Source organism: Gadus chalcogrammus, chromosome 6 (assembly GCF_026213295.1).
Source record: "Gadus chalcogrammus isolate NIFS_2021 chromosome 6, NIFS_Gcha_1.0, whole genome shotgun sequence".
Lineage (NCBI taxonomy): Eukaryota > Metazoa > Chordata > Actinopteri > Gadiformes > Gadidae > Gadus > Gadus chalcogrammus.
This window is the reverse complement of record NC_079417.1, coordinates 16,625,784-16,646,365: the sequence shown is the minus strand read 5'-3', so window position 1 is coordinate 16,646,365 and position 20,582 is coordinate 16,625,784. Positions and strand designations below refer to the sequence as shown.

General features: G+C 43.7%; 5 protein-coding genes and 1 pseudogene across 5 annotated transcripts; 2 read left to right on the top strand and 4 right to left on the bottom strand.

Moving 5' to 3' along the window:
- The first annotated feature begins 274 nt into the window (after positions 1-274).
- Positions 275-586, top strand: LOC130384447 (histone H4). Its single transcript, XM_056592637.1, has one exon. It carries the CDS (start codon positions 275-277, stop codon positions 584-586), a length of 312 nt encoding a protein of 103 aa, XP_056448612.1.
- Positions 587-1,184: 598 nt separating this feature from the next.
- LOC130384446 (histone H2B 1/2-like) lies at positions 1,185-1,562 on the top strand. The gene has a single exon (XM_056592635.1). It carries the CDS (start codon positions 1,185-1,187, stop codon positions 1,560-1,562), a length of 378 nt encoding a protein of 125 aa, XP_056448610.1.
- An 885-nt stretch (positions 1,563-2,447) lies between these two features.
- On the bottom strand, positions 2,448-4,381 carry LOC130384445 (histone H2A). Its single transcript, XM_056592634.1, has one exon. It carries the CDS (start codon positions 4,329-4,331, stop codon positions 3,948-3,950), a length of 384 nt encoding a protein of 127 aa, XP_056448609.1. The 5' UTR covers positions 4,332-4,381; the 3' UTR covers positions 2,448-3,947.
- A 1,483-nt stretch (positions 4,382-5,864) lies between these two features.
- On the bottom strand, positions 5,865-6,448 carry LOC130384804 (histone H3). Its single transcript, XM_056593157.1, has one exon. The coding sequence runs from the start codon at positions 6,411-6,413 to the stop codon at positions 6,003-6,005; it is 411 nt and encodes a 136-aa protein (XP_056449132.1). The 5' UTR covers positions 6,414-6,448; the 3' UTR covers positions 5,865-6,002.
- A 769-nt stretch (positions 6,449-7,217) lies between these two features.
- LOC130384337 (histone H1-like) lies at positions 7,218-7,724 on the bottom strand (annotated as a pseudogene).
- Positions 7,725-14,260: 6,536 nt separating this feature from the next.
- pik3ip1 (phosphoinositide-3-kinase interacting protein 1) lies at positions 14,261-19,838 on the bottom strand. Its single transcript, XM_056593053.1, has 6 exons — positions 19,480-19,838; positions 19,144-19,272; positions 18,726-18,842; positions 17,546-17,740; positions 16,718-16,796; positions 14,261-15,183 (listed from the first exon to the last, which is right to left on the bottom strand). The coding sequence occupies exons 1-6, from the start codon at positions 19,550-19,552 to the stop codon at positions 14,985-14,987; spliced, it is 792 nt and encodes a 263-aa protein (XP_056449028.1). The 5' UTR covers positions 19,553-19,838; the 3' UTR covers positions 14,261-14,984.
- Between the last annotated feature and the right edge of the window lie 744 nt (positions 19,839-20,582).

The window sequence follows — 20,582 nt, the reverse complement described above, 5'->3', positions numbered from 1 at the left end:
GGTGCTGTGTTCGCTTTATTATGTTTATTTGATCGTAAATATGCTTTGTTTGTATCTTTGGGAAAGGTAACTTTTAATGTCATAGGTTGAGCGAAATACAATTTCTCGTTTCAAATGATCAAATCAGAATTATATAAAAAGTTTTAAATTAAATGTAGCATTGGGAGGAGCCTAGTACCGGAGCTCCCGCCTTTCGTCTCTCTCAGGTCCTCAGCGAGCCTTTATAAATCGGAGCGCGGCGGACAGGCGACAATCTATTCTTAAAAGTAGCAACATGTCTGGACGAGGCAAAGGAGGAAAGGGACTCGGGAAAGGAGGCGCCAAGCGTCACCGAAAGGTTCTTCGTGATAATATCCAGGGCATCACCAAGCCCGCTATCCGTCGCCTGGCTCGCCGCGGCGGTGTGAAGCGTATCTCCGGTCTGATCTACGAGGAGACTCGCGGTGTCCTCAAGGTGTTCCTGGAGAACGTGATCCGTGATGCTGTAACCTACACCGAGCACGCTAAGAGGAAGACCGTCACTGCCATGGATGTGGTCTACGCTCTGAAGAGGCAGGGACGTACCCTGTACGGTTTCGGCGGTTAAATTATCTTCCACCCTCAAACTAAAGGCTCTTTTAAGAGCCGCCCAAATATTTAACAAAGGTGCTAAACTTGGAGTCAATGTACAGTACACAGCTTGCACAATTCCACACAATGTATGCATGAATGGTTACGGAGGTGCTGTTTACAATAAGGTTATGACATGTTTATATTTTCCGTTGAGGATTCATGAATTTGCAATGTTAAAGACCGTCTCAATAGATGGTAGGCGTAACCAGAACGATCCATAAATATCCACCGCGTGGTATTACTCGCTCGGTCAGCGTTGGTAGAATTGAGACCAGTCACAATGGATCGGCACAGATTCTAAATCAATGTATCTGGCTGCAAAAGTTGTGTATGCGATGTGTCAGATATGTTGAGTTTGATTTAAAATGTTTTGATGAATCGTTGTAACATAGTATAGCATAATGGATAATTAGGGCTAGAGGACAGTGATGTGGTATCAAGTAGTATTACGTGTTCAGGCGTTTTGAATATCCCAGCCAATCACACAAAGGGACAGCCCATGTTGATTTGCATGCGCCTCCTATATATTCAGCGGTCACACGGCTCGCTCTCCATTCGAATCGTTTCTAATCATGCCTGATCCAGCACCCAAAATCGCACCCAAGAAGGGCTCCAAGAAGGCCGTCTCTAAGACGGCGGTGAAGGGCGGCAAGAAGCGCCGTAAGACCAGGAAGGAGAGCTACGCCATCTACGTGTACAAGGTACTGAAGCAGGTCCACCCCGACACCGGTATCTCCTCCAAGGCGATGGGAATCATGAACTCCTTTGTCAACGACATCTTTGAGCGCATCGCCGGTGAGGCCTCTCGCCTTGCTCACTACAACAAACGCTCCACCATCACCTCCAGGGAGATCCAGACCGCCGTCCGCCTGCTGCTGCCCGGTGAGCTGGCCAAGCACGCTGTGTCTGAGGGCACCAAGGCCGTGACCAAGTACACCAGCTCCAAGTAAACTACAAGAGTTTATCGAAACCATCGGTCCTTTTAAGGACCACCCAAACTACAATAAGACCTACTCCTCAAATTTCTCGATCGTACCATTTACTATACAGGCCTGATAGATTTCAGGCATGGTGCCTGAATTAAGGCTTGAGCTCGGCAAATATGTTAAAATAAATAGGTGAGCAGTGCCTTTTTAAAAATGTCCTGTCAACCTACCTGACTGACATGTCTGCCACCATATAGGCGTAGTCTGTTCAAGGAAGTCTTTACCTATGTATGTTTGCACTGAGGATGTTCTGAATGGGACTGAAAACGTTTTGCACGCACTTTGGGTAACACTTTCATGCAATAAAAACGTATTGTTGCATCGGCTACATGGTGTGCAAGTTCAGCTCGTTTTATTTTCAAGAAATGCAATTCTCTATGGTGTCTTCGAATGTATGATCATTTCAGGCACAGGTATCTTCACTTCCTATCAGCCCTGTACTATAATTTAGGCCTGAATATTGGAACTGCTCATGCCAAGGCACGACTTCAGAGGTGCCCGGCTTTGCCACTGTTGGTTAATACTGTACACACTAAGAAATCAACGTACAGGAATGCTCCTAAAGGAGTACAAATGCTTTGTGCCCCCACTGGTACCTTAGCATGGTACAACACTATCTTAAGCATTGGTACATATTTGTACCTTGTCTGTACCTCTAAAAGAACATTTCTGTACCCCTAGTGACAAATGTGCTGACACAAATGTACCCATTGGAAAGGTACAGAAATGGTCCAGAAATGGTCCTTAATGAGGTACAGCTGGGGGGACATGACATTATTTACCTTAAGGAGGCAAAAGTATACCCATAAATTGAAAGACGAAACCAATTACAATTTTTCAGAATGCATATTTATTTTACATTCTCAATTCATTGTGCCTTTCAACCAATGTTTTTTTTTTTTTTTGTTTTTTTTACTTTCAACCAGTCTTAAAATGCTGAACAAGCAGTGCAAATTACAGTAGTTAAAACAGAAAAAAATTAACTTCAGAACTCAACATCAGAGCTTTAACTCAAAACTGAAAGCATCAGGCCCAATGAGCTGTTCATAAATCAGTTTTGAATGAAAACAATACTTTAAGGTGGGGAATGAGCATCGCTTGAAAACATTCGGGGCTAAAGCCCAGAAGTAAGTCCTTTTAAAAGGGGGGTTCGGTGGTTTCTCCCCGTGGAAATTTGAAAATCGGGCTGATGAGGGGTCAGTGATTAAGGAGAATGTTTGTTGACAAAATCACTGTTTGTCAAACCACTGGATATTTCCTCATGATCCACTACCTGTCTACACTGTGTGTGTGCTGAAAAAGTATAAAGTGTTAATACACAGCCTAGGCTTTGTAAACCGTTATGTAAACACAGAAAATGTAAAGAAAAGGGGGCCCATCGTAGCAAGCAACATAACCGTTTACAGAGGCTGTGTATCAACACCAGATTCTTTTTCAGCACACACAGTAGCCTACAGACAGGTAGCAGATTGTGAGGAGATATTCACTGATTTTGACAAGAAGTGATTTTTTCAATAAACATTCTCCAGAATCGCTTACCCCACCTTTAAGTTGAAAACACATTTCGGGTGACAGGAGACTTATGTGTAAAGGTGACATATTATATCACCAGGTGTGAGTGTAGTCTACAAACACGATGACTTCATCACAGCCTCACCGAAGTGCCTACAGTGCTTCATGCAAACAATCGAAAACGACTGCAGAAATTCTCAGACACCCGCTTGTCTCAGCATGATTCATGTACAGTATGTCTTCTGTCACTGATCAATAAGGACATTTTAACTACGATGGTTGAATTAAAATTAGGGAGCCAAGCTCCGTGGGAAACCCGGCCACCAAGCACTCACCGATGAGCCCTCCGTCTTGGCCTGGCTGCAGTCAGAGTCCCCGGGCTCCCTGCGGGGAGGGACTCTACTCCTCTTTATTGAATGTCAATTTGGGTCTTGGTGAACCATTCTTAGTCTTGCCCCTCACCTGAGACCACTGGGAGACCCTACCAGGAGCACAACGCTATAGACAACACAGCCCTCAGGTTCACGCAAATCTCTCCCAACACGATAAGGTGACGGCTCCAGGAGAGGTAGGCCTACATATTAGGCTACAATCCATATATAAACAGTTACAGCTGCATGCGTTTCCTGTGTAGTTTTTTTAATTTATGCCTTTATTGGGACGGCGATGATTTTTTTTATTAACTATTAAAACGGATGGACCATGAAGTCACGGAAATAGTTATTTGAACTCTAGTAGGCTACAGCAATTATAGTATAACAGAATGTGTTGAAGGAGTCCCTTTAAAGGATGTGGATGGCTCTTAAAAGAGCCTTTGTTTTTAATCAGTTTCCGGATTTACTTCTTGGCGGGCTTTTCAGTCTTCTTGGGCAGAAGAACTGCCTGGATGTTGGGCAGCACACCGCCCTGAGCGATGGTCACTCCGCCCAGAAGTTTGTTGAGCTCCTCGTCGTTGCGGACGGCCAGCTGTAGATGGCGGGGGATGATTCGGGTCTTCTTGTTGTCGCGGGCAGCGTTTCCAGCCAACTCCAGGATCTCAGCGGTCAAATACTCGAGCACCGCGGCCAGGTAGACGGGAGCTCCAGCGCCGACGCGATGAGCGTAGTTGCCTTTACGTAGAAGTCGGTGCACTCTGCCGACAGGAAACTGGAGCCCGGCACGGGATGAGCGGGTCTTGGCCTTTGCCCTAGCTTTTCCACCGGTCTTGCCTCTTCCTGACATGTTTAACGATTCTTGGTTTGAGAATTTTAACTGACGATGGACCCCGACACACTGCTATATATACCCACCCATGTCTTTGCTCATTGGCCAGCTCAAACGGTAAACTAAAGGACCAATCACAGTCAACCTAACTGTCACACCCATCAGGTGGCAGTATTGTGCAGTTTAATGGTCCCCATTGAAAAGTGATAGCGAGTAAAATACGTACTATTATATATATATATGTGCATATATATGTGCATATATGTATATGTATACATACACAACTACTGACTTGATTTTAATTTAATTCTCACTCAAAGGATTCCCGTTAGTTTGTTTTCATTCATCAGCAACACATTGACTTTTAATTCAACATGCATCCAATTTTCGACAACTATATATATATATATATATATACATATATGTATACATATATAAATATATATATATATATATATATATATATATATATATATATACATATAAACATATATATATACTAGAGCTGTCAAGCGATTAAAATATTTAATCGTGATTAATCGCATTAATGTCATAGTTAACTCGCGATTAATCGCGATTAATCGCAAATTATTTTTCTATGCTAAATATCCCTTGATTTTTTTGTCCCAGAATTCTTCTCATTTTAATTCTCTTATCAACATGGTGAAGTGCATCGGCTTGCCTTGTACAAATTATTTTTTATTGATAACAACATTGGCATATACTGATCAAAACAGGACGATACAAAAAAAGAGCCTATAGTGCAATTAAACGATTGCTTTGAACAAATGTAATTTGAACATAGCAGTCAGGCTACTGCTTCTTTGTTTTGAGCCAAAGAAAAAAAAAAAAGTTTTTTTTTTTTCGTTAATAAAATAATTGCGTTAATCGCGCAATATTTTTTTTAACGCCGTTAAATTTGTTTTGCGTTAACGCCGTTAATAACGCGTTTAACTGACAGCTCTAATATATACATATATATACATATTCATATATATATACATATAAATATACATATATATATATGTATATATATTAGGGCTGTCAAGCGATTAAAATATTTAATCGTGATTAATCGCATTATTGTCATAGTTAACTCACGATTAATCGCAAATCTTTTTTCTATGCTAAATATCCCTTGATTTCTTTGTCCCTTTAATTGTTCTAATTGTAATGCTCTTATCAACATGGAGAAGTGCATCGGCTTGCCTTGTGCAAATGTTTTTTTATTGATAACATTGGCATTTACGGATCAAAACGGGAAGAAACAAGAAAAAGCCTATAGTGCAATTAAACGATGAACATACAAACTTACTGCCTTGAACATAGCAGTCAGGCTACTGCTTCTTTGTTTTGAGCCAAAGAAAAAAAAAAAATATATTTATTTTTATATGAATTTGCGTTAATCGCGCGATAAAAAAATATACATATATATATCATATAATATATGCGTGTGTATACATATATATAGGCCTATATATATATGTATGCATATTTTTTTTATCGCGCGATTAACGTAAATTCATATAAAAAAAAATATATATATGTATCTTTTACAAAATCAAATCTCATGTTTATCGTCCCGTGAGCAACTGTCAGCACAACTCGACAAAAACTAAACAAGGAACGTTCTTGTAAGGGATGTAGGTGGCTCTTAAAAGAGCCTTTAGGGTTCAACAGTGGTTCAATTTAGGCGCGCTCTCCGCGGATTCGGCGGGCCAGCTGGATGTCTTTGGGCATGATGGTGACCCTCTTGGCGTGGATGGCGCACAGGTTGGTGTCCTCGAAAAGACCGACCAGGTAAGCCTCGCTGGCCTCCTGAAGAGCCATCACAGCGGAGCTCTGGAAGCGGAGGTCGGTCTTGAAGTCCTGAGCGATCTCCCTCACCAGGCGCTGGAAGGGCAGCTTGCGGATCAGCAGTTCGGTCGATTTCTGATAACGACGGATCTCTCTGAGAGCCACGGTGCCGGGCCTGTAACGATGGGGCTTCTTCACTCCTCCGGTGGCCGGGGCACTCTTACGGGCAGCCTTGGTGGCAAGCTGCTTCCTGGGAGCTTTGCCACCGGTGGACTTACGAGCGGTCTGCTTTGTTCTTGCCATTTCAGTTGCTTGTCTTCAGTGTCAAACCGATGAGTGCAGCAGAGTTTATATGGCAAGCCCCGGAGAACCGCAACACGCTGATTGGTCCCTGGAAGGACGCGCGAGAACATACAGCAAAGAGAGCGCTCAAGCCCCGCCCTAATGTTGGAGCGCGCGCCTCTATGCGCGCCCCTATCTTCTCTCACCATTTCGTTTATTTGACCTTTGACACCAGAATCAAATCAGCTAGCCTCAAAATATAATTCAACACAATGCATACAGTAAAAAGGGTATAAATTAGTACTATATATGACAGGAGTTTAAGGGGCAAGAATAACTTGTTAACGATTGTGTATGTCACTTTGCCTTTGTGAAGAATATAGGCGCATCGGATAAATATCTGTATGTTAGCTCAATGGTCTTCTAATTCAAATACCGTTCTATAAATATATCAGTGTGGCAACCCCATACCAAATACATTGTCAGTTTGCAACAATGATTCGAGGACTCGATCAAAAGTCCTGTAAAAACGGAACTGCTAACTGATTATTTAATTATTTTAGTCTATGCTATTTCTGATGACATGTTTCAAGCTAACAACAGTTATGGATGATTTCTTCACCACATAATGAACAGCAACATATAAGGTTTTAATTATGTTGTATATAAGTTAAAGACTACAAACATGGCCACTTTGCCATTTCAGCCTAAACAGACAGAAGGTTTACCTGGGTAAATTAGAACAGGCGTGGCTCATTTACCATTCTGTCTCTGATAGAATAAACCGTTAGCCTTTTGGGTTTTTAAACATAATAGTGAGATCATCTACTTCTTCTTAGGGGTTGCCTTCTTGGCCGCTTTGAGCTTGGTCACCTTCTTTGCGGGAGTCTTCTTAGCAGCGGGCTTGGCTGCTCTTTTGGGACTCTTGGGGACTTTCTTGGGGCTCTTGGCTATTGCCTTCTTGGGCGTGGCAACCTTCTTGACCTACTTCGGGGTAGTCTTCTTCGCGGCGGCAGGCTTTTTGGCCGCAGGCTTCTTTGCCTTCTTTGGTGAAGCCTTCTTGACAGCGGCTGGTTTCTTCACGGCGGTGTTCTTGACTTTAGGTGCAACAGCCTAGCTTCCCTGTTCACCTTGAAAGACCCGGAGGCCCCGGTGTCCTTGGTCTTGACAAGAACTCCCTTCGTCACCAGGCTTTTCACGGCAACCTTGCCTCGGAAGTTATTCTTCTCCACATCATTCTCCACATCAATGGGCAATCAAACACTTCTTGAGCATCGCCAGAGAAACACTACGACGCTCTTTGGAGGACGACACGGCTTTGATGATCAGAATGGAACATCAATTACATAGCTTTTATTGCTATAAACAAATGGGTTTATAATGTATGCTATAGTGTTTTTTCCTTCGAGTGCACATGTTACTCCTTGGTATTTTCTTTCACCAGAGCCACTTCAGATTAGAATTGTTCGCAGTATCTTTAATCAAAGTATAAATGAGCTGTGGACCAAATAAGAGCCAAATAAGTGATTGCACTCAGCACAAAAATAAAGCATTATTTGGTTATTTTATTGTAAACCGGTTTTTAATCTTCATTATTTCCGATGGTAAAAGGGATCATGTAAACATGTGCTTCAGCAATCCTATGCAGGAAATAAGAATGGTCCTATATACGTGGCAAACCTGACAACGCCATCCTCAAATAATAGGGAGGGGGACCCCATTAAGCACAGATTGGCAAAAAAAATAGCTACACGGTAAGTGTGGTTCAAAGTGCCATAGATACATTTATGTGTATATAAACTATTGGGAGGATTTAATTGTTTTTTTTATTTATTCTTATGCAAAACTATGTAAATGTCCCGTGACCAGGTCGTTTCATTATAGAACTGCAGTACACTCATCAATCATACAGCTATCAACATTATGAGTTACCTCAAATCCTCATGGTGTATGGTCAATTCTAAAGTCCTGGGTTCTGACACTCACACGCTATATTGGGTTGGTGGCGTAACATGAATATCTTTGACTTGAAAAGGTGAAAATGTGTGTTTTAATTAAGTTAATTCTTTCCATGATAAACAACCAACCAGAGGAATGTGAGGTCTTTCTTGAATTCCCTTGCAGGATTCAATGTTTATGTATTTATTTTATATATCGATGAATCTGCATTCATTAATTAAAGATTGGATGCAATTTTGTTGCAGGGAACAACATTCGGCCTATTGCTGTTCTTGAAATATGAATTAACTGCTTTAATTATGTATCTAACAAAATGGCTTCAAACTGTACAAATTGATTAGAATTAATCCAACACTATTAATACCATAGTTGATCTGCAATTAACTATAAAGACTATCAAACCTTGAGATCAAAATGAATATACAGTACCATCAGGTGAATCAATGGCGATTGTAAGTACATTACATGTACATTATATGGAAGGTGACCTTAATGCCTATAACGTCTGCAAATGACTGATAAATGCATGAACAAGTCTTTGATGCTGCCCATGTGTTGTTGTTTACGTAGAGTTTGGAAACTAGCTAATGTAGTGTTGTTATTGATACTCTTGGTACCGTCACACACAAACATAGAGGGTACAATCGAAGGCCTGTACGAGCTAACATCCAGAGGCCACATTAAGTAGGGGGCAATACGGTATAGCCTGGAGTTCAGTTTGTTTGACTTCCGGCCAAAAGACTAGGGTCAAACCCCAATGTCTGCCACCGACCAGCTGGCGTCCTTGAGCAAGAGGCCCTAACCCCCAACCTGGTCCTAAAAGACATGGATCCAAGATGGCTCTGGGTCCCTTTGGATTCAAAATGTCTGCCAAATGACTAAATGTAAACCTTCCATAGACTTTTTCACAGAGGTGTCAATGTAGGATAAAAAAAAGGGGTCGTTCACCACCCTAATTATGGGTCTGCTTTTTTCATGTAGCAGGCTCCATGGTCCATAGGATATCTTCGCTTTAGCATATGACCTTTGTCCTTGCTCATGGAAGTAAAAGACCCACAATTGGTATTACGAGTGACACCTGTGTTTGTCGTACGATGGCACCTCTGTGAGAAGGGTCTGTTCTGTTGGGCAAGTCTCTAAAGCCATCAGATCACCGGCAGTGCTCCCCAGCCGGTCATTGGATGGTACAGAAACAGCAGCTCGGCTTTGTGGGCGTGGCCTGGGCTTCCTGGAGAGGCGGGGCCTCAGGGCCTGGAGGCTCCGCCTTGCCGTGGGATAAGAAGTCGCTGGAGGTGGACAGTAGCCTCCCGCCCACTAGGTCGGCGGCGTTGCCGTCCATCACGGACATGTCCGTCACCATCTTCTCTCTCAGCGACATGTCTCCGTCGTCATCGTCATCGATGAGGACAAACACCTTGAAGCAGACCACCTCCGCCGGCCCCGAGCCCCGGAGGCTGTTGTTCTCTCCTGATTCGTCCATGTTGTGGGCATCGATGTAGGTCAGAGTGGAGGTCTCGGCACAGGTCTCCTGCTGGTCTGTGGAGTTGTCCTCTGGGCCGGAGCAGGCCTGGCTGCTGGAGTCCATCCTCCAGGGGGAGCCCCTCAGAGGGTCTGGGGGCCCGTCCGGCTGGGGGTTCTGCTGCTGATGTCTGCCGGCATCCAGGGACAAGGTCACTTTGCCCCTGCCGTAGCCGCAGCTGTTGACCTGGCACGGGCCATCCCTCATGGCGTTCGAACCTGTGACGCGACCGTAAGCAGGATGCATTCATTGAAGATACCGGATTTGTGTTTGAAAGAATCAATTCACCTTTAAATTACACATGTGATTCCGACATGAACAAAAACAAAAAATGTAACCGTAAGTCTTTTTGTTTCTTAGCTATTCAACGATTCATGTTACAGTATTTGAAATCATTTCAGTTGATTCACGTCCACTGTCCGTCTGGCAGGCAATTCAGACTGTCTGCAGCCATTCTTTCCATCAAAACAATCTCGTACAAGGAGAGCACATGCTGCCATTTAACACTGGCCTGCAGAATGAATAAATAAAGTGAGGACTTTGAGGGCAAGCTAGAGAATAACTAAGGGTTCCCTGGGGCTCTCAGCCAGAACAGAGCGACTGAACTCCTCTAGGCTAAGCTAAGCTTTGTCTTTCATCACCATTTTAACAAATACACAAAGTCACACACACACACACACACATTCACAGTGCCAGCACTTATGCTCCCACCCCCCCCCCCCGCACACACACACACACACACACACACCCAAACACCTGACACACTTACAGTGCCAGCATGTGTGCATACCCTCCAACACACCTGTGTGTGTGTGTGTGTGTGTGTGTGTGTGTGTGTGTGTGTGTGTGTGTGTGTGTGTGTGTGTGTGTGTGTGTGTGTGTGTGTGTGTGTGTGTGTGTGTGTGTGTGCGTGCGTGTTTCAGACCGAATCATAGACACAGACCAAACTCTAATCTAGAACCTTCCATACAGTAGACTTGACAAAGTGTCTCTCCTCCACATGAATGACTCCTTAGCCTGACAGAATCAGGACTCTATGAATGAGTAATATGGAGGTTCCAGGCGCTTTGGGAACAATGGATAAAAACGGCATATTAAAACCTGACCTTCTTGATCATCTGCAAACTATGAAAAGCATCATCCTCTTTTAATTCGTTTTTGTTTGATTGAATGACTTAAGTATATGAAAATGAGTGATATCTATATTTAAAAGGTAAGTGTCATAATGTCCATCCCAAAACCATTGTTCCCATTGAACAATGTTTAAATGAACAGATTTTTCCCCCCGGTTTGATAACTTAATGTTTTAAATAGTACAAGTTATCACCAGATACTTCCCAATGGATCTAATCCACATTTGATCATATGGTGAATTACTGGTTCAATCAAATAATACAAATGAAGAAATCACTCACCATAGGAACAGCTCAACGGTTGGATTCCGTGGCACAAAAAGTCTCTCACTGGAATAGAAGCGCTGAGGTCTATGACTAGAACCAGTCTTCACCATCATCTCCATCTCCACTCACTCTCTCTCTCTCTCTCTCTCTCTCTCTCTCTCTCTCTCTCTCTCTCTCTCTCCCTCTCTCCCTCTCTCTCTCTCTCTCTCTCTCTCTCTCTCTCTCTCTCTCTCTCTCTCTCTCTCTCTCTCTCTCTCTCTCCCTCTCTCCCTCTCTCCCTCTCTCTTTCTCTCTCTCTCTTTCATGAAAGCATGCATGACAGTCCAAAGGATTTCTATGACGACAGCAGCACGGTGTACAGAGAGTTAAGTAGGAGTCTGATCATGACAGCAGACAGAAGACGACGGCAGTACCATTCATGTATTCCCCGGTTGTTCTGCGAGTTGCTTACCATCACTAAGGGGAAGTGATAGTTTGCCTTGCCAAATTAAAATGCTTGCTTGAAAAAGGTAATTATGTTTGAGAAAATATAATATATATAATATAGGACTTGTTATTTAATGTGACTTGAGCAATGCTGAATCTGGGCTTTGAATGAACAAGAAATTAAATAACGATATAAACAACACTGCCTCGATGCTCTTCTTCTTCCTCAGAAAGACAACAAAATAACAAACATTTTCACTTCAAAAAGGTGAAAGGGGCTGAACATGTTTACATCCTGTTCCATCCATGCAGCTCAACGACTATGGCACTTCAGGATATAGTGTCACGGTAGTGCATGAGAGAGCCATGAAACAAAAAGCCCCTTCTCTGAGTGCTGTAGCCCTGGATGTGTTCAAATAAATAATACAAGAACCCAGCCTTTCACATACATGAAAGCAGTGAAGAGGATATCAAAGCGATCAAATATTGAACACTGTTGGGCTCCTGCTGGGAACGTCGCCTCTGCATTAGAGGAATCCTGGTGAAAGTGGCTGTTCACAAAAGGGCTTCTAGACTAGAGATCCTGTGGAATGCATGAGAATAATCGCTGCACCTAATATTTGAAATGAGGCAGCCCATGGACTGCTTCCACACCTCGGCCTTCAACCAGTAACTCCTTTTGTTTGATATTGACTGTTACTAGAGCCGGTGTAAAGCCAGCGACGATTTATGTCATTCTAGTTATTTTTGTTGTTAGAAAAACCAAAACAGGGGGGTTGGTCTTAGGACTCGTTTAGTTGCGGTAGGCCGTGTAGGTGATCTTCGTCTGTGGGAAATAGGACTCTGCATTTCACCACTGAAAAACTTAAAGATCCCATGGCATGCTAATATATGAATGCTTTTATATAGCTGTAAGTGAGCCGCTAATACAATACTTGAAGACGTTTAAGAAATTCAGCCTTGGTGCACAATTACAGCCAATACCAAGGCCGCCTTAATGCACAGGCTCACCTGGGCCTACGTCAATCAGGGAGCCTGTCATGAGCTGCAGTATTTTATTGCATTTTTTTAATTTTTTAATTTATTATTATTTTAGATACTGGCTCATGATAGGCCCCCCGAGCGGCGTAGGCCCAAGACAATGTGATTTTTTGTTTGGGGCAAACAAAGATCATAGGCCTATCATGAGCCAAGAAAAAAGGGGGCCCAGTGGCCACTTAACACCACAGCCACAGTCGTCTAAAAAAAATGAGGGTGGGGGTGTGGCCCTGAGCAGCTTGCGGCCACGGTACCATGCGCTTGTGTTTACAGTGGATGTATCGCAATGGCGAGGCGCACACAACTTTTGGCCGTGTTCTGTAGTATTCTAGAACACTCCGGGTGCTCCGGCGGGAGTCCTGCTGCTCTATATCTAAATGATATCATATTATACATAGATATCTATATCAGATAATATATATTATCACGGCGAAAAGATGTGTGCGCCTCCAGACGATATTATGAATCTCAAACCACTGTGTTGGGTTCTCCGACATCTCTGGTTCTTCCACTTCCTCATCAATCTGAAGTAGACTGAACCACGACATGGAGGAGAAAGGGAATGTTGCCTGCGATGTTGACTGCGATGGTCTCCCGCCGGAGCCCCCCTGCTGAGGCACCACCGCCTCGGAAGCGGGCAGCAGGCAACGCCGGGACACCACCGTACCGCAGCGGTGGTGCCTCGCGGCGATGGTCCCTTGGCAGTGGGCAGCTGGCAGCGGGGCTCCAGCGGGAGACAATCGTGGGCAACAATCTCTTTCTCCTCCATGTCGTGGTTCATGTACTTCAGGGAGTCAAAGCCAAAGTTCCTTTCCCCCAATTCCTTGTCAACCATGGCTGAGGTAACCCCCACTACGAGTCTCGTTGTGGAAATACCGGAGACGTCAGAGAACCCGACGTTTTACACACTCGTGTTGTGTGTGTATTCACACACACTCACACACACACACACGTGGGCGTGGCTCTTGGAAGGTCGTAGCTCATTGGCGGGCCAAATTCTCTGGGCGAGCAAGGCAGAGAAAGGGGAGTTAACTTGGCCCCTTATGACGACATATGGGGCCAAATTCGAAATCGGAGCATCTGAGATTTCATTTTTCCAAGGCGGTGCAGGATAGTGCCATTTTTACTCCTAACGTCAATATTAGCCACTGGGGGACCATAGGCAGGCTAGGGGAACTCAAATTAATGTAAGAAAACCTTGTAAAGTGTCAATTTCATGCTATGGGACCTTTAATAAAGAGAAAAACGTACACTAACAATTTGATATGGTTAAGTTCTGTGCAGCGGTATTAGATAAAACTAGTAGCTAAGGCTAATCTCACATGAAGTGTAACTCGGGGGAGATTCTCTGAAATTAGCTCTAGAGGGAGACAGAGTCAAGGCAGAATTCCAAGTAAGCTACAGGACTACATGTGAAGCACATTACGGGATAACAGGAGATCGGCATCCTTTTCCCTATCTTCAGTTAGCAGGAACTAGACCTAAGTTAATACTAACAAATCAAAATAATTAGGATAAATAGAAAGATATTTACAAAAACTTTTTATTGGAGTTGCAACTGCAATCATACAAGTAATAAAATGTTCAACTTCAGTTCAGCATCAGTAATTCTGACAACAGACAATATAATAACAGCAACACAGCTAGATTGACGTGTTATGTGATTGACAAGCCGGAAACACTAAAGCTGTAAATAACAACATGCAGCACATCTCTGCTGTACGCAATGAAATAAATCCCAGTTGCTAAGGGGACATTGACGTTTGTTCTTTCTTTGTTTTTGAATACATGGTACATGGAATGGTCACAGAATTGACATGTAGGTCAAGGTGTTCACGCAATCCTCTTAGTCATTTGACACGGACAACAAAGACCGGAGGCCCAAGTCCCCCAATGGGGCTGACACACAAACACACACACACACACACTTACTTCCTGGTACTCCTTAACCTGAGGATATAGAGGGCAGTTCTGTTGTCTTATCGACTGCAGTGACGCTGTGTGACGCAGTAGTAGGAGAAGTTTGAGGTGAGAATGAAGTGATCAATGGACTGATGCAACCATACATTCAGAAGGCCATCTTGTAGGGGTTTGGAGATTCTTCCGGATTGTTTTCGGTGTTCATTGACATTTTTTTTAAACCTTGGATTGACCCGTGGTCCCCGACTTGTACACATGCACACATTAATTAGTCCATGCTTAAACGTCTTTTTTTTCTTTTTTCTTTTCTTATATGGAGAGTCCTCAGGCTTAGGCCCCTGGGGTCCCGGCCTGCTGGCCAATCAGAGGCTCTCCCCCGTCCCTTGCGTCCGGCTCCACCGTGACCACGATGCTGGTCTCGTCCATCAGCTCGCAGGTGGGGTTGGAGAAGGCGGACAGCGGCAGCGTGATCCTCTGCATCTCCCGCTCGTACACTCGCTGCTCGTGTTTCTTCTTTATGTCCTGGCCCCTGAACACAGACACAAACACGCTCAAGAGGGGCCTACAGATGTGCGCAGGGAGCTGTGCATGCAACTCCATTACATCCTCTTCATGCATCTCCTTTCTTGCCAGCCTTTTTCTACCATTATTAAGAATATTTCAACAATAAAATAATAATTCATTGCATTTATTGACAACTTTCAAGGTAACGGAAAGTGTGTGTGTGTGTGTGTGTGTGTGTGTGTGTGTGTGTGTGTGTGTGTGTGTGTGTGTGTGTGTGTGTGTGTGTGTGTGTGTGTGTGTGTGTGTGTGTGTGTGTGTGTGTGTGTGTGTGTGTGTGTGTGTGTGTGTGTGTGTGTGTGTGTGTGTGTGTGTTATTTCGAGCAGCAGATGGTGCCACAGTACCGGAAAATTGCTCTTCCTGTTTGTCTGCTCTCTGCCGGCTGGAGGCCTTATGTAATCCCTCCGCTGTACGCATCATTTACTGCAAATTTATCCTCTCACTCACAAATTGTGACAAAATCAAAATGAAGTTGATTGAACTACTACTGCTAGAAGCCTCTGTTGTCCTTCAGAGCTGTGGAGCGTGTTGATTGGTCAGTTTGTTCTAGGGGAGGAGATGCAGGCGTTCCCTGGTTCTGTGCTTGGTGCTCTGAATTTATTATATAATATAATAATAGCGTGATTCACCCGGGAGGCCAGCAGACTGAGAAGCAGCAGGGGCCTGAGGCCGGCAAAGGAGGACATGCAATCCGGCTCCCCAACGCTAAGTGTAATAGGGGAGATATCCCATCATTCATGATAGGGGGAGAATGTTCGTCCATTCACAACGCAAGGTTCGCTAAGTTATCGTATGTATTTATGGCCAGACAGCGTCTCTAGGTTCATTTTTATTTCCGAGGGCCGCAGACCAGAATGCCTCTGGAAACAATTGGATAGACCTTCAACCAATCAGACCACGGGAGCTCATCAGCGGATCGTTTATGAAATAACCTCAACAGCTCACCTCGGTTCTGGTATTAAACCCACCCTGCATTAGATACAGGGCTGTGATTGGTCTGAAAGATGAGCCAACATTACGAGCAGATTCCTTGGTTTCCAGTCTACTTTTACACATTTTTTAAATGCTTTAAATCTTTGCCATTTGTACATTTCCAAACCGCTAAAGATAGCTATGATCAAAATGATTATAGGTCATTGTCTATTAGAGTTTATTTCTTGAATCATTTTTGTTTTGCCTATAATATTGATCCATACGTATTTATCAGAGCCTTATCTCTAATAGAAGTATTGATCAGAGTCCTACCTCATAGAAGTATAGATCAGAGCCCTCACTCTTGTAGACTTAATGATCAGAGCCCTACATCTTATAGAAATATTGATCGGTCCTACCTCTTGTACAAGTGTTGTTAAGAGTCCTACTTCCTATAGAAGTACTGATCAGTCTAACCTCTTGAGGACATATTGATCAGTCCTACCTCTTGAGGACGTTTTGATCAGTCTTACCTCTTGAGGACGTACTGATCAGTCTTATCTCTTGTAGAAGTATTGATCAGTCTTACCTCTTGTAGAAGTAGCCCAGCGCGATCCCAGCTCCCAGGGCGATGATCACAACCATCATCAGGACCGCAAAGACGTAACCTGATGGGGAAGAAAGATTTATTCTAAATTCTGATAAAAAAAGGAAACACAGTATTCAACAGGAAAGATCCAACATAGGGGTGTGCGGTATGAACGGCAGAAAGTACACCGTGTGAATGCAGCCAAATTGAGATGCCAAAACTATACGGCAAGGTCCACGAGCAAGTGGAGAAAGAAATACATATTATTAAACATTAGTGTTTACCCCTAGTAGTTTACCCCTTCAGAAGCATTTATATCAAAATAAGAAGATAAAACGAACATACCGTGGTACTCTACCATTACCGTCCATGCCTCAAATCATACCGTGATATACATTTTTGTCCATACAGCCCTAATCCAACAACGTTTCTCTTACACTAGCCTAAATCCAGCACACCAGAGAGAAGTTTCAGCCATTCAGGAACAGGTAGATATAATAAACCTGTTTCTACAGAGGTGGTCCTTCTGTTTTTTAGGGTTGAGTTAACTGGGTCAATTTTTCATGATGTTGTTCATGATGTTATTTTTTAACCTGCTGACAAATGAATGACACAGATATGTTACCATTCATTTGAAAGCATGTTTCCAATTATTGGATACATTTTGATCATTCTAAATATATACTTATGATCATTCTGAATATATACATTTATGATCATTCTTAATATATACATTATGATCATTCTTAATATATACATACATAATGACCAGTCTGAAAACATACACTATGATCATTCTTAATAGATACATTATGATCAGTTATCTACCCAGAGTCCCCAGGTCCTTCTTCTTCGTCTTTGGTGTACTGCGAACCCGCTGGCTCTGGCCCCCGACGGGCTGGAGGGGGACCACCTCTCCCGGAGGGCCCGTCGTGGCTGGCTCCAGCCCCCCCGCCTGGGAGGGGGGGTCTGTCCCCAGGGGCGGGGCCGCTGGGCTCCCTCTGGCTGCTGCGCCGGCAACCTCTGAGGACGAAACCAAAAGCAAACTGAACAACAGGAAGGAGGTTCACTGAGGTAGGAGGAGGAGGTGTGTGTGTGTGTGGGGGGGGGGGGGGGCAGAGAGGGAGGAGGAGGTGGTGGAGCAGGAGGAGGTGGCTTTAGGGTGAAGTATTTTTTCCTTTTACCTTTTTCCCACCTTTGTTTTAATTTGGCCACTTCATGACTGTAGGGCAGAGTCCAGCATCAACCAAACAAAATAGAGCTTGCCTTAAACTCACATGAAAAAAAAGTTGTTTGCACAGTCTTCCGGAGTTAAAGGCTCTGTGTCATAGAGCGGCAGCAGCCAATTACCTGCTGTCTCCAAGGGAGAACTCTACCAATGAGTTTAAGGTGCTGGGTGTGGCCTAGGCAGGAAGCTGCCCCTTTAACATTTAAAGCCAACAAAGAAAAGACGGTTAGCAGACCGTTGAAAACACTTTTTGCGTTGTTATCGTTTGACTTGGGCTGCCTCGAACACGACCTAATGAAACACTAACACAGGCATAGACATAACACTCTTATCCAAGGAAAGTCCCATTCTGGACAACAAGTTCAAATAATGAAATCAACAGTTCTAGAATAGTTTTGTTTTTTTAGACTTACTTAAGAACTGATACAGAGAAGGAAATACAAAGTAAAAACTCTTTGTCAAAGAGTTTGTTTGGATCTAATGGGATGTCTGCCTCAATCTACTAGAAACACACAAGGGTGATTCTTAGAAGTAAAAAGTTCAGGAAATGCAAGAAGACCATTTGTGAAGGATAAGGCCGACATGAAACCGACGCCGTGCGTCTTTCTGACATGTGTGGGTAAAGCGCCCACACATGTCCACACATAGGCTCATCCTATAGACGTTAACCATTCCAAACATTCACCTTCAAGGAACCACCCAGAACGTGGTTCATTAATAAACTTTGAGTTTATCTTTGGACTGAACCTCCAGTGAAGCTCTGCCGTGCGAGACGTCTACCTGTGCAGGGGTCCACGGAGCAGGCCTGTCTCTGGGCCGTCACGTCCGGGCCCCAGACGTAGCACCACGGGCCGGCGGAGGCGTCCGGGTTCCTGCAGGAGTTGTGCTCGCCAACACCTAGGCAAACAAGGGTGAGGCCACACAGGATTATGATGGATGAGAAATAGATTTGGTTTCTCTGTTAAAACATCGTGATTAATTATTAATCAACTGCACTCATATCCTCACACCACAACGAGAGCTTGATGCTCAAAGGACGATATACATTACATTTAACATATGAGTTGATGATATTCAAAACAAGGCAGTTATAGTATTGTTAATTCTCTCTAATAACAGAACGGATAAATTATGAGAAACACGTGACATATGGGGACCTAGTTTCCAGCAGGACAACAACAGCCTGAGCAGAGTTTACCTGCTTCAGAGTCGGGGTGGATCCTGACATCATAGTCTCTGGAGGTGTTGGTCCAGACCAGGCAGGAGAGACCCCTGGACGAGACCTTCCGGTCCCCTCTGTAACCAGCTCCACTGGACGTCAAACAATCTGGCAAATAATAAAAACTATAATTAATTATAATTATTACATAAATAATTCATTATCCTACGATTTGTTGTTTTTTAAACCTAAATTGCCAGCAATCTTAAAAAGAATAAAGCACAAATATATAATTTTAGACGCATTTCATATTTATATGAAATGAGACATCAGTGTTCAGTAAATTAGCTTAACAGAGGACAAGTTTCTCGGTACCTTCGAGGCTGGACGGGGTGCTGCTGCCCACCAAACACACGCCGAGAAAAAACAATTGCAAAGAAACAGACATTTCTGCAAAACCGAAGTGGAGAAATAGGAACTGGTGCCGCAGCGGTTCAATAGTCCATGATTATACGAAATGGAGTGAAAATGTGTTTATGAGCCTATGCTGAGCACGGAGCTCAGACAAACTGCTCGTGTCTTCTCGATCCTGCAGTCCGCGTCGTGTGAGAGCAGCCAGACGTTTCAGGTTTCTGGTAAACAAGTCCCGGGTCACTCCCCGTCTTCAGCGGATCTTCGAGGTCCTAAAGCCCATAGCAGAAAGCAGTGGCGGTGGGTCAATAGGGGGCGCTAGGCCGCCGCCCCTCCGTAAAATATTCACTTGAATATATCTGCCAACTATTAATAAACATTATCATTCAGTCCCTCCAGAACAATGCAGCGTTTTTTTTTTTATTGTTGCGGCCAAAAATCCTTGATTATGCGGCACGTTTTCTTAAAAAATGCGATGAAACATGCGGGAACTTGCAAAAATTGCGGGAACTGTGGGAAATGGCTGCTCTTGTGTGAAGTAAACGCAACATTTTTAAACTTTCTGCTAAGATAGGCTACCTCCCTCAGCAGCATTCGCGCACCACAACTACATGTACAGAAGAGATAGACCGCTAACTAGCAGAGAGTTGTAAGCACTTTCCACCCTTTTCAGTGGAGGAATTGGACTCCCCAAGCAATGTTATACTTAAAAGGAGCAAGTAAGTTACATAGTCATTTAGGCCCAATCCTATTTCTACCCCATACCCCTTTCCCTTACCCCTTGTTTTGAAGGGGTAAGGCCCAATCCCATATCTACCCATTACGCCTTCCCCCTCCCCCTTCCCCTTACCCCTTCCCCTTCAAAACAAGGGGGAGGGGTAAGGGGAAGGGGTGAGGGGTAGAAATGGGATTGTTTCATTTTACACTGATGAACGTTCAAGGTTAGATAATGGCTGCCCACTATATCCTCACTTAACCTAAATCAAACAAAATAACATTTCAATAGATGATCCTCGCCTGAGAAGAATAATCTTCTATGTCGATACCATTTGACACTACAGATATTT

Bases quoted from the DNA above. Each gene is read 5' to 3' on its own strand.
- LOC130384804 (XM_056593157.1), bottom strand. From the start codon at position 6,413: ATGGCAAGAACAAAGCAGACCGCTCGTAAGTCCACCGGTGGCAAAGCT.
- LOC130384445 (XM_056592634.1), bottom strand. From the start codon at position 4,331: ATGTCAGGAAGAGGCAAGACCGGTGGAAAAGCTAGGGCAAAGGCCAAG.
- pik3ip1 (XM_056593053.1), bottom strand. From the start codon at position 19,552: ATGTCTGTTTCTTTGCAATTGTTTTTTCTCGGCGTGTGTTTGGTGGGC. The intron at 19,273-19,479 runs GTACCGAGAAAC...ATTATTTGCCAG, and splicing joins CACCCCGTCCAGCCTCGAAG to ATTGTTTGACGTCCAGTGGA. The intron at 16,797-17,545 runs GTAGATAACTGA...CTTCCCCATCAG, and splicing joins GAAGGACCTGGGGACTCTGG to GTTACGTCTTTGCGGTCCTG.
- LOC130384447 (XM_056592637.1), top strand. From the start codon at position 275: ATGTCTGGACGAGGCAAAGGAGGAAAGGGACTCGGGAAAGGAGGCGCC.
- LOC130384446 (XM_056592635.1), top strand. From the start codon at position 1,185: ATGCCTGATCCAGCACCCAAAATCGCACCCAAGAAGGGCTCCAAGAAG.